Consider the following 13,302-nt stretch of genomic DNA (forward strand, 5'->3'; position numbering starts at 1 on the left):
AAACTGGTAGACTTAGTGGAAGAAAATGGAGCTGAGAGCTGGGCATGGTAGTACATACCTGTAATCCCAGCACTCGGGAGATTGAGGCAGGAGGATCATTGTGAGTTCAAGACCAGCCTGGGCTACAAAGTGGGCTCAAGGCCAGCCTGAACTGCATAGTGACCCTGTCTCAAAAAGGAAAAAAAAAGAAAAAAAAAAAAAGAGAAGAAAAGAAAACAGAGCTGAACCCAACAGATTCTTAAGGTGGGGTCAGTTAAAAGTCCAGAGACAACACTACAACAGAGCATCAAGGAGGAACAGAGGACTGTTCTCTGTAACTAATGGCAGTTTCCCTAAGGGGAGATGACTCTCTCTCCCTCTCATCATGGCAGGCACATTTACAGAGAGCCAGGTGAAGTCAGCACAGTTGCAGACGCCAAACCCAAAGGCCCACAGAAATCACAACAAAACAGATGGCTCATTACAGACTTTCAGAGGGGTCAGGTCAAAGGTTCCTGCCATAAAAATGTGCAACACGTGTGATACCTCATCAATACTGGGCAGAAGTTGGAGAATGGTAAGTGGTAGCTTCAAGGTGGAGAATCTGACTTGTAACCAGCTTTGAGAGCTTTTGTGATCGAGTAAGACATAGGGGGTTAATTGGTTTTTTCTCTTGAATGAGTAAATTCAGATGAAAATCAGGAAATTGAAAGATCACTGCATTAATTTGTTAACATAATCGTGATAATTTTTACTATAAACATTGTTCCCTAGCATATTTTTCCTACCTCTTTCCCCTGACAAATCCTTTCTTCCTCTTTTCTCAGTTCTGTTTCTGCCCCTGCAGGACTTGATAATGACCTCCAGCCTGCAGATGACCAGTGACAAGCACACTGGGGATGCTCACCCACCTCCTTGGTCTCCCATAGTTGCTTTGGCAGTGGCTTCGGGACATTTAACAGATTCTCTTCTTTCAACGGGCCAGGGAATGGCATTACTGAAGGAGGAGAAATCAGTGTTATAAGAAAGCTATCTTATTTTTGGTCAAAAAATGATATATGTAGAAATGATTTACTTAGAGACAACTGCTGACTGACTGCTGAGGAAAGTGCTCCGAGCATCATGATGGATGGGGCAGTTTCTCGGACAGCACTGAGGCACTGAGCTAAATCCCCAGCCCTCAGACAGCACTTATGAGCATGACACAGTACTCTTCAGAGACAATCTGCCCAGTGCCATCCTGACAAGTGTTACTTGGGCCACATTATCCAGGCTTTCTCACTCTGACCAGGCATCGCTCAATCCTGAATGTCAAACCAGACTCTTGTTCTGTATTGGCAAAAATGGAACCGTCTTAAGAACTGCTCATTCTACCACTTAGCTACACTCCAGCCCAAATCACTCTTTTGAAGACCTTATTTTGTCAACATCTTGTGGTATTCTTTTCATCCAATGTTATTAATGATCCAATCTTTAACAAAAACTGCCTCAGAAATGTAAACCTCATGGGCCAAAGCCTTTGCTTCACTTGCCGTGGCAAGGTAGGAGCTGCTGAAGTAGTGGCTTGGAGATGTGAGACCCAACAGCTGACTCTCCTCAGAGTTGGAGCAAAAGTAACAGGCTCTGAGAGTCTGCCCAAACCAACTATTATGGATTGTGTCTAAATGCAATCATACAGTGTTTTTTTTCTTTTTCTCTTTTTATTGGTATCGGGGATCGAACTCACGACTGCCTGCTTGCAAGGCAGTGCTTATGCCACTGAGCTAAATCCCCAGCCCCTAGTCATAGAGTTTTATCAGTGGCAACTGAATTTAGAGTGTACGATTGATTCGTAGGGCAATGCTAGGACTAAGAGTGTGGGTGCTGCACCTGCCCTATGGATGGTAGCCTGCATACAATATAAAGGACAGAAAAAGGCTTCTGCTTGCTTGCTTTTGCTGCCTTCTACCACCATGAGCTATTTTTGCTTCTCTGCCAAGCCACCCTGCCTTGGATCCAGCCAATTATGGACTAAAACATCTACAAATTGTGAGCTACGTAAACCTTTCACCCTTCAAGGTTGGGTGTTGGGATTTTGTCTCAGTAATGAGGAAAGTAACTAAGATACCAACATTATGGGGATCATGAAGAGGAAAGCACTCTGGGCTCAGGATGCTGCTGCTCAGTGGTAGAGCACTTGCCTGATGTGCTCAAGACCTTGGGTTCAATCCTTGGGAATGAAGGGGGATAAAAGAAGACAGAAACAGGCCCTACAAAGTATTGCTGGATGCCACGAAAAGTTTTAAGGGTTGAGTTGGGGATAGTTTTACAACTCAGTACTGCTTTGCAAAAGAGCTTGGTTATAAGAACATGGTTGTGACAGGCTCCAGTACCTTAACAGGAGTTATTTTCTTTGAAACATTAATCTTTTAAAAGTTTCTTCTCATATCCTAGATTTGTTGAGAATTCACTGGGGGAAATGCAAGTGACCTTAAAACATTTCTTTATTTCTGTCCTAGTGGATTAGATGTTTATTGATGTCTCAATGTTTCATGATTGTGTTCAACACTTATAATGGCTTGCTCAGAAACAGAGTACCCAGGACAGTGACAGAGAATGGTGTCTCTTCTATAAGATGCTCCTCATTTATCATATCCTTAGGTGCCTTATCTCTGCGACATAAACCTCATTTAGCTGTTCATTTTCAGATTAGGAAAATTAAATTTCAACATAAAAAGATTTAGAGGAAAAGAAACTGCCTCATACTAAATGAATAAATGAATAGTACTGGATCTTCATTTGTCAATGGCTTTGAGTATCATTCAGGCAGATCTCCAAAATGATTTTAATTGGCTTTATAAAGCTCAATACCTTGTGATAATCTATAATTCCATTTTGCACTTTACATTTTCCTTGCACTGTTTATTTAAATTTGTCAATTACTGACTTACAAATTCTTTTTTAGTAGAAAGAGGCAGTGTTGGGGAGAGAATGGTACTGGGCTAATTAAGTGTTTGCATGATTGATTTATTCATATTTTCACATGGCTACAACTTTTGCTTCCCTGTACAACCATGTGAGACTCTGGGGACTGGCATATAAAGGAACCTTTGTAACCTAATCACCCATTTCCTTTCTCGTGGCCCTGATCATGGTTAGCCTTAAGTTTCTAGAGGTAGAAAAGTGATAAAATAAGTAGCTGTCAATCTTCTTCAAAGTTTTGAAAACATAAATTAGGTTGTTCAGAGAAGGTTACATACAGGTCAGCACCCCACCCCAATGCAGGTAAGCAGAACCAGCTCCTACCTTCCCCGGACCCATCATTCTCCCCATCACAGAAACCTATAGGAAAGAAAAAAACACTGTTACATGGCTTTAATTATCATTTTTTCATGAATTCATTACTTTCTGATGTGAAAAAGGCTTTTGAAATTTGAAAGCAGTTTTGATACACCAAAAATTCATCCGAGGTGCTTTAATACTTTAAAAAAAAAGTAGATGTAGTTATTTTGAGTCCAAAGTTGGTACCAATCTGCTTTACTTTCCCTTTAAAATTGTCTGTCTTAAATTTCCTTACTGCCTCTGTCTCGAGAGAAGAAAAATTTCAACAAAGCCTGAGAACCTCTCTTCAAATCCCAGAGCACAGAAGCATGGCCTGAAATGCTTCTCCCACTGCTGTTTCCTGGGGAGAGCCCAAATCACTGTGGACAGCATGAGTGTCACAGGAACAGGCTGGCAGCTCCACGCTGGAGGCTGTTTCCTGTTACTTATCTGCATCTTGCTTAGTCAGATTGTGTATCTGGATTCTAGGCCAGTTTAAAGGGTATATGTGATAGCTATTCACAAAGTTTTTAAAAATTTGACTTGGCAGAAGTTCTGGTTGAACAAAGAATATTTAACCCATTATGTATCCTACAGATGACAAAGTATAGAATTTCCTACCCCTCTAAGCTCAAACTAAAGAACTAAGCCAAGAAGACAACATCTTAGCATTCTCCATGAACCACTTATTACCCCAAATGAGTACAGAATCAGGTCAAAATATAAGCCTTTAAATATAACTTACAGTTCAGACAAGTTTCTGGGTAAGGTTAAACTATAGATTAACCCAATTAGTCCATAAAAATTAAAAACAATTATCTAATAATCTCCATCCAACATACATTTATTAAGCTCCAACACTAAGTGTTAGTGGGGGGCAGGTGACTCAGCATAGAAGAGAATACAGACATGGCAGTAAATTCTGTGACCCAGGTAGAAGATACAAAGTCTTCATGGCATGTTGAACAGATCTGTGAATGGGAAGCACACTTGCAGAGCTAGAGTTTCTCTTGGACCCACAGAAACAGAATCTAAACAGTGACAGAAAAGTTTATTTTAGTGCATATAAAGACCATTTGGGCAAGCCTGATAAACTGCAGATTTTTGGGTCCAATGTCAAATATACTGACTCAGAAGGCGTAAGAACTAGCAGAAGAATCTACATCTCTAATACCTCTGGGGCCTCTCCTCTAGATACCTGGGCCCGCTTTTCTGAGCGACATGGACGAGGCTGTCGCTTGGGCCATGTGAATAGCAGAACATCAGAAAGCAATGTGCACAGAGACAAGAGATATGGCTCTACAGTCTACATTCTGTCCAAATGAGAGAAAAGAAATTTCTGATTCATATTTTAGCTTTTTGAGAAAGAGTGGGAAAGCTGGTCATTCTGATCAGTAAAATGTGATTATCCTATTCAAATATAAAAACTAAGTTTTATGCAGCAGTCTAGCATGGTACATTGAAGATCTTATCATTAAGACCACTCTAAGTTTAAACACTAAGTCCAGAGCATCCTTGGAACATGTAGACTCAAGCAGGGATCACAGCATGAAACTGCCACTCCTTGTAACACCCATCAGACTGGAGAGCATATGGAACCTGTGGCAGGCACTGCAGGATAGAGGAAAGTATAGCCAGCATTACTGTTTGCTTATCATGGGCCAGGCACTTCACACAGATGGCCTTGCGTTAACCTAAGGGTGGGCGCTGCTATCATGGGCAAGATCACACTACCAGTTCTAGGGCTAGAATGCTGGTCTGAGTATCTTCACAGTGGCCATGTTCCTAACCAATTTGCTATACCCAGAGGGACTGAAAAAACTGGAAGTAAGATGGAAGGGAGTGCCCAGTGAAAAGACAAGAGGAGGAAAAGGAGTGGGGAAGAGAGGAAGATATGTGTGGCAGGGAGGACACAGTGTGGCTACAGCACAAGATGGGCAGGATAGGAGACAAGGAGTGGAGTGGGTTGGGAAACAGCCATGAGGTGGGAAGTTGAGATGTGGGTCACAGCTAAGCTTTGCAGGCTGTTTTTGAAGTAGATGTGAGATAGATTGAAAGAGAAAAGCATCAAGGCAGGGAAACCAGGTAGAAAATTAATAAAATGGTCAAGCAAGAAGGAACAAAGTAGGAGGCAATAAGGCAGACTTGAGACACATCACAGGGACAGGATGGACAGAATGTGGCTATGCTGTGGATGTAAGGAACAGGAGAACAAGGGTAATTAAATATAACCCTGGAATTATGTTTCAGACACCAAAGGATGACAGTGGTGAAAACTAGCACATAATCAAAACATCAAACATTTTTATCTTACTGGATAAAGAAAATACCAGAAGATACATCTATAAATAAAAAGTTAAAAAACAAAAAAAGGAACAAGTTGTGACTGGATATTTGGAAACAGAGGAAATCAATTCAAATTGCTCCCATGGGAAATGGGACAAGGATGAGCAAGTTCGCATCTGTGTTCCAGGAAAACAGTGCCACAGAAGGCTGACCTGGCAGAGCATGTCTGAGACCATGTTCCTCCTGCACACTCCCCTGCCTGGCAGGTCGAAAATACTCCTTGCCTGGTTCCCTGATGCAAACCAGAGGAAGAGGTAAAGGGTGGACCCTTTACCAGAGTGTGTCCTAAGAAAACCTCTGAGATTTCATTCTGTCTTGGGTTCCCTTGCCATTCCGGTGACCTCTCCATCTCTCTTTACATTAACGATGTTTATGCCAGCCGAACAAGAATCCTTAGGGGCTGGGGATTTAGCTCAGTGGCATAAACACCTGCCTTGCAAGCAGGCAGTCGTGAGTTCAATCCCTGGTACCGATAAAAAGTTAAAAAAAAAAAAAAAAAAAAAGAGCAAACAAACAAGAATCCTTAACAGGCTCACATCTCTGACTTATTTGCATTTCAAATCTTTCCCTTGACTCTGCAGGCCAAAGCTCAGTGCAGATTGAGAGGATATGGAGGTACATGTCCCTGCTTCCAAAGCAGGAAACAGGGACTGCAATCCCCACAGATGATAGTCAGCACCTACCACTCTGAATGGGGAGAAGACTCTTTGACTCTTAGCCCCAGGCTATGGGGCAGGCTGGCACATCTGTGTGTCTACTAAATGGTATTTAAGAAGTAAATGCTGCCTGGGAAATAGTCAATGTTCCTCTTTATAAGTTATTGGATGGTTAAACAAGAAAACAGAAACCGTAAGACTCTTGTTTGGCTACAGAAGTTTATTTCTATCATTTACAACTGCTTACCACTTATGCCTCATTGTTGGTCGACTCAATAACTATTATAAAAATTACTGAACATGTATCAAACTAATGGCTTCATTTTCTGGGGACACAAACCTCAACTCACGAATGCATCAGAGTTTATTGCTCATGTAGCTCAGCTGTGAGCAGATGCTCTTTTGTCATCACTCCCAACAGTAACAACAGCGGTGTAGAATTCCCAGGAAAGCATAGCTGCTATCGCTCCTCCTCCAGAACCTCGGTCCAGGCTTCCACTATATTTTCCCATCACTTTCTAAAATATTTATTTAGTTGGTCTTATAACTAGAAATACCTTTTTGTGAAGCTAGTTGGTATTTTTAAAATCCAAAAGGAAAGAAAATGAAAAACTTTAATGAATTACAGGGGGAAAATACATAAAACTATTTAAAATAGCTCCCACCAACAAATATAATTCTCCATAAATAATTCCCATCCTTGGAGACTTGAATAATACTTTAAACACACTGGCTTTCCCATGTAAACACATCCATATTTGGGTGTGTTTCTGAGTTCTGCAATCCTTGCACGGCAAAAGCAGGGCAGCATACAGCCGATATCTGAGCCAAGCTGGGAGCTTGGACATTTCCATGGATGTCAGACATTGTGGCCTGACAATTTCTAACTGTTGATTTGCAAAGGAGAGGCCAAGATTCTCAGGTCAGCTAGGAACCCTTGTCCAGGATTACCTTCTTTTATTTTTTTTTGTTTTTGTTTTTGGGGTCAGGGTCTCATTATGTAGTTCAGACTGGCCTTGAGCTCACTATATAACCCAGGCTGGCCTTGAATTCACAGTAATCCTATTGCCTCAACTCCAGAGTGCTAGGAGTATAGATGTGTACTATCATGCCCTGCAATTTTTCTTTTCTTTCTTTCTGAAACTTCTGTCTGCCTGAATCAATTTTTGTGCCTTTTGTTTTCTTATTCATCTTCACACTTCTCACCTCTTCCCTCTGAGGCCACATCACTCAGCATAAACACTTTAGTCTAGGTACCCACCTAAGCAAGCCTGAAAGACTCCTTAACCACTGCTGGTTCCCTTGTTCCTTCTAAGCCTTTGGTCCCTTACAAAGCCCTAGTGTACCTGCAGAACCCCCTCCCCCTGAGCACAAGCTCCAAATTGTCAGGCTTTGTGTATGTGGCCCCATGAGCCTGCAGTTGACCTGCTCTGTCTTCCTACACACCAGCCTCTGTAAGCCATGAGCACCACCCCAGGACTGATTCCAGTACCACTGCCCACATATTCTCACAGCCCTGTGTATGGAAGAAAAACAGGCAGACACCCCACCTAATGCTGAAAGCTTGCAGATGCCACAAAGGATCATGCATGCACATGGAGTTGTCTCTGAACTGTACCAGAGAACAAACATAGCAGCTGTTACCATCAAATTGCATCCTTCCTCAAGCAAGGAAAAGAGACCATGAACATCCCTTCACAAGGATAGACATTAGACTTTAAATATTCCTGAGGTAAGGAAAACCAGAAAAGCTGGTATCTGGATCAAAGATTATTCCCAACACTTCTGGGAGTCAATCTGTATGTAAAATAGGTAACTCCAGACCATTGTCCTTTCTAATTCATAAACACCAGAAATGCAGGTTCAGAAGGCCTCTTTTTCAGGTGCATGTTAGATGTCAGCACTTAGTGTTTTAGCAAGGGATTCGTACATATAGGCCACTGCTTATTATCCTTGTATCTCTCCATCAGTAAGGGCTCTTCTGTGCCTCCTCTGTGCAAGGTATTGGAGAAAACAAGACCACTAGTTAAGATGCTGAATTTAAGAAATCTTCCTTACTCATGAAGATGTACATCTAAAATCTCATAACTCAAGGAGGCTGAGACAGGAAGATCCCAAATTTAAGCCCAGCCTGCCTCAAAATAAAGATAAAAAAAATGGCTGAGGACATAGATCTGTGTGAAGTCCCTGGGTTCAATTTTCCAGTAATGGAAAAAAGAAAAGAAAAGAATCTACTCTAAGCAAAGGGAGAGAAACATGTCTCCACAAAGAAGCAGTCAAGTGTGCAAATCCTAAGAGCACCTACATAGCAGCCGCAGTAGTTTGAACATATTAGTTTGACTCAACATAGGGCAAAAGGCCAAAAGGACAGAAACGTGGACACCAGCTGAGGCTGATAGACCACAGGATATTGGCCAGATAGGGCAGGATTGAATCATGAGAGGAAGAAACATGAATAGGCCTGAAAAGCAGTTAAACCCAAGTAGTTCACACAGCTAAACAGCAGGAAGAGGCGGGTGAGGGCAGGCGGGGGCCAGATCCTGGGACACATGTTGCTCTTGGGAGCTATATCCCTTTGCCTCAAGTTGAGACTTAGCACTGAGGGTCTCAACAGGAGAATGAGAGGTACATATCTGGGTTCACTCTGGAAGCAGATGGTGGAAGGCAGCACAAGGCTGCTTTCCTTCCACTTCTGTTACTCCTGGCCCTGCTCCTTTGCCTCACTCAAGCCCAAGGCAAATGGGATGGTGCCACCTCTCCTCCACTCTGTCCTGTGTCCTCAGTCTCCTGGAGAATAGCCCCCCACTTATGTGGACTACCTCATTCTGGGGCTCAGTCAAAACCATTCCATAGACCCACAAAAAAGCACACTTTCTTGCAGCCTAGTCTTATGAAAAGAGGACCTAGGGAGCTGCCAAACGACTGGAAGAGAGTGGTATAAGGCTGGAAAGAGAGACAGTAAGGAAGTACTGTGAGTGCCCACATGATGGTGTTGAGTGCCTGGAAACGGCTGGTGCCTGGGCAAGCAAAAAGCATGAGAGCCCAGAAATGCCCACAAAGCAGCGCTTGCCAGGGAAGAAGCTGGAAAGACATGTATCTGGACTTCACCTCAAATGCACACCCCTCCCCTGCAGGGAGATTTTCCCCAAAGGTCATTGAAGCAGAGAAGAGCGTATGCTGCATAAGCTTTGCTCTCTGCAGTGCTGCAACCAGGGACTGCATCTTACCCATGTACGGGGCAGGCCAGGTTGATGGGCCCCCTCCTCCATAGGGGTCCTGAGGCTTGGTGCTCAGTGCACTTGTATGAAGAGCAGAATCGGAATTGGTCCTAAGGAGGAAAGGACAGATCTAGCTGAAAATCCATTTCCATCATGACATGTAGTATTGTTTGCTGACTATTAGCCACAGGAAAGAAGGCAAGAATCAGGACTTATAGTCATCCACACAATGAAGAGTAGGGACCCAGCGTAAGTCCCTTACTTGGAAGGTCGCCATATTCAAGGAAGACTGATCTATACTCAGCCTGACACTGAAGCAGATAGCATGGTGACTGTGACAGCTTACTGTGATATGTCAATTTGGATGGATGAAGTACTGCCCAGCAGAACAGTACAGCATAGTTGTAAGGTTTGTCTGCAGGTGACTGACAAGGATGCTGCAAGCTATGAAGGGAAGACCCATCCTGAATGTGGGTGGCACCAACCAATAGGCTTGTACCCTGAATGGTAAGTGGCCATTCTGCATTCTGCTACTCCTGATTCCACAGGCACCCATCATGAGCCTACCTTTTATTTTCTTTTCAATATATATTAAATCTGTTCTAGCAAACTCTAGCCGACAGCGAAAAAGACAAAAAAAAAAAAAAAAAAAGAACTGAGGAGAAGGCCCTCGAGCTGCCCTAGATGGACAGACACACCTATGTATAGCACCAGCACCTCCAAACATTCAAGGACACTCAGGTGCATAGCAGTCAAATGCAGAGACAAGTGGGAAAGTGTGGGTACAGATTGGTATTAGACAATAAGGAATTACAGTGAATTTTGTGAAGTATAACAATGGCATTCCAGTTATGTTTTCTTTTTGAATGCTCTCATCAGTCTTCTACTGTTAGAGAGACTTGCAGATGAGATACTTTGTGGAATTAGAGTGTGAGGTAGGGGCAAGGAAGAAACAAGACTGGTAGAATGGTGGTCAAGACTGAAGCTAAGGGACGGGCCTAACGGGTTTTCCACAATCTTCTGTCTTCTGGATACGTTTAAAATTCTGCACTATTCAGGATTTGTGTGTGTGTGTGTGTGTGTGTGTGTGTGTGTGTTTCAATGTCCAGGCCCTTTACACATCAGCTCAGAAGCCCTGTCATTTAGCCTCATCAACCAGAAAATGACATTCATATCCAGTGTATTGCAGGACTGAGAAAACTGATGCAGGAAGAACACTTACTCCTAGAGTACGATCCAATGTGATCAGAACAGTTGATTTTACTGAACACTTATGCTTCCCACATACTATCTCATTCAGTTCTCTCAATCAGTTCATGGTCACACAATTACCTCCATTTTTCAGATGAGCAAACCTAAGGCATACAAAAGTTTAATCTGCTCAAGGTCATGGTAAGAGGCAAGCCTGGTGACCACACCCAATGGTGACCAGGCCTCATGTTCTTACGCTGTGCTGTATTGTGCCCTGTTGACCAGTAAATGGGGGTTTGTTGTTAACATTCCACACAAACACAACTGACAAACACATTTGTAGTTGGACAACACATCCGAAACATAAAGACAATCAATTTACTTTTATTAGGAAATGGCCCATGTACCTGTTAAGAGCAGACGTTAATCTGAACCCAGGATGCTTTTCTTCTTTCCAAGAAGGCTGCTGCCTTTAGAAACCAGAACATAAAAGGAAAAAAAGTTCAATACACTGGAGCAAAGGAAGATCTCAGACCTGAGTCTGTGAACTGGTTCTTCTACTCATCTAGCTGCCTGACCTCAGAGTCACTTAAACAACACTCTACACCTTGCTCATTTTGCTTTTCATTGCTAAAATGAGGCCAGACTGAACAATCTCGCAGTGCCTGGCATCTCTGATTTCCAGGATAATTATCACAAACCCTAAGAAGAAGGTTAGCTGGGTATGTAGGAGTTACAAACAAGCATCTTTGAATGCCTTTTGAAATTGGCAAAATCTCTGACTCCTTTTGAGGGGATTTGAGGTCTTACACCAGTTACGTCAAAAATTACTTCTTATATGTAGCTTAGGTACATGTATAGGGGCTGGCTTAGCAACCTGGGTGCAAGAGTTTTGATACTTTTTCTTGGCTATACATAAGAAAGCTATCAGTTTAAAAACTAACACTTTTTAAAGATAAAATATTGTATTTATCCTAAAATTCCGAGTCCCAGGATTTTTAAGGATAGCTGAAAACCTACTTGAGGTAGAGGTCGACTCTTTTCCATATCTGTGTCCTTCCCCAATCCAGACTAGATTATCTGCAGTGAGTAGTCAGTATTTGCCCAGAGAATGAAAGGAGAAAAGACCCTAACCCAGAGACCTGAAGTTTTTTGATAGATACATCACAGATACCCACAAATCTGACCATGTGATCTGAAAATGGTACCATACATGTAACAATACAGCAGTTCTTTTCAGTTAATTTCATAATCTGTCCTCTATCTTGGGCTCAAAAATAGTCAGAGACTCTAAATCAAACACACTGCACAAATACCATTTTAGGAGCCTTTCATTTCTTGTAGTAGCTTACTAAGACACTCTGAGAAAAGTAGCTTATTTTTCCATGTCTCAAATATATATCAAACCAAAGTATCCTGTTGGCAAATGTATTCTAACTGTGTTTCTATTTGGTTTTAAGTACGAAGGTTTAGATTTATTTAAGTAACTTTTCACTTTGTACTTTCATACCAGTCCATGATTATACATAGAAAGACTTAAATTTTAGGAGTTGATTCTGTTTTATATTAAAAATTTCTAAAATAACATTCAAGGTAATAAAGTTATACCATAATAAAAAAAAAAGCTCATACCGTTTAAGATATCTTCGAAATATAGCTTGCTTACCTTGGCCAACTCTCATCCAGAGGCTGTGAAGCGTAATTGGCTCCAAATGTACCTCCATCAAAGTAGAATTTTTAATAAAGGAAAATAAAATTAATGGAAACTTGCAGCAGATTTAAGAGGCTAAAATTGTGAAGGGTCAGACAACTGAGGTCTGAGTTCTCATCTTTATCTCCATATCTGACAGCTTTTCTTTGAGACTTATTCTTACCAACCTCTACTAGGAGTCTTTTGCTGTCTTCTAACAGTGCTGTCTTGGCACAATGGGCTTGGTGTGATTCTTACATTCTGCCTGAACAACACCTTTTGTTTTCCCACCCCACACCTCGGAAGGCTGTCATTCTACACAGGCTTCCTGGTCCCTGGTTGCAACTAGCCCAGTTATTTCCAGTCAGGCCCCCTCATGCCCCTGGAGGCAATGATAGGCCCAGGGTGGACTCAGGTAATGAGGAGCCAGCAGAGTGCCCCCTGGGGGAAGTGGTGCCCCTGTTGGGGTGGACAGTCCACTGCTATTGCAGTCTTGTCTATGGGAAACTTGTCTACAGGTAAAGTCAACAAAGATGTGGCACTATAGAGACAGAGTACATGATATTACATGGCTCCTTGGGTATTGTCCTTAACTTGCAGTGACATAAGGAATAAATATCCTCTTTCCAAGTTCAGGTAGTTCCTATTACTCATCATCAAAAGAGAGCTGTATTGGATTTGTGGAGAAATGTAAACTTCCTGGTGTTGTTAAAGGCTCTGTTTATAAATTCCCCATCAGTCACTGGGTTTGGCATAGGCTTGAACACATTCCAGAAACACCCAGAAGCCAAGGGAATGCTGCATGATACATTCTGAATACAGGATGCTGTCCGCACTGATTCACATATTTGTACCAATAGAATTGTCTTAAGGCATTATTTTTAATTTTTTGGTGGTACTAGAGATTGAACTCAAGGCCCTT

The 13,302-nt window shown here is 42.2% G+C and overlaps 1 protein-coding gene across 4 annotated transcripts in view; it reads right to left on the bottom strand.

Annotated features, from left to right (window-relative positions):
• The window catches only part of Crtc3 (CREB regulated transcription coactivator 3), a 108,674-nt gene that overhangs the window by 19,329 nt on the left and 76,043 nt on the right, over window positions 1–13,302 (bottom strand). For 2 of the 4 annotated variants that reach the window (XM_063250070.1, XM_063250069.1), the window contains exons 4-8: window positions 12,357–12,418; window positions 11,098–11,160; window positions 9,509–9,609; window positions 3,265–3,300; window positions 768–976 (exon numbers count right to left, since the gene is read on the bottom strand). In XM_063250070.1, coding sequence (XP_063106140.1) covers window positions 768–976; window positions 3,265–3,300; window positions 9,509–9,609; window positions 11,098–11,160; window positions 12,357–12,418 — 471 coding nt within the window. The remainder of the gene's footprint in view (window positions 1–767; window positions 977–3,264; window positions 3,301–9,508; window positions 9,610–11,097; window positions 11,161–12,356; window positions 12,419–13,302) is intronic. The other 2 variants (XM_005006266.4, XM_003475753.5) reach the window with 1 other exon arrangement.

Source organism: Cavia porcellus, unplaced genomic scaffold (assembly GCF_034190915.1).
Source record: "Cavia porcellus strain 051 isolate PalLab524CR breed Dunkin Hartley unplaced genomic scaffold, mCavPor4.1 scaffold_6, whole genome shotgun sequence".
NCBI lineage: Eukaryota > Metazoa > Chordata > Mammalia > Rodentia > Caviidae > Cavia > Cavia porcellus.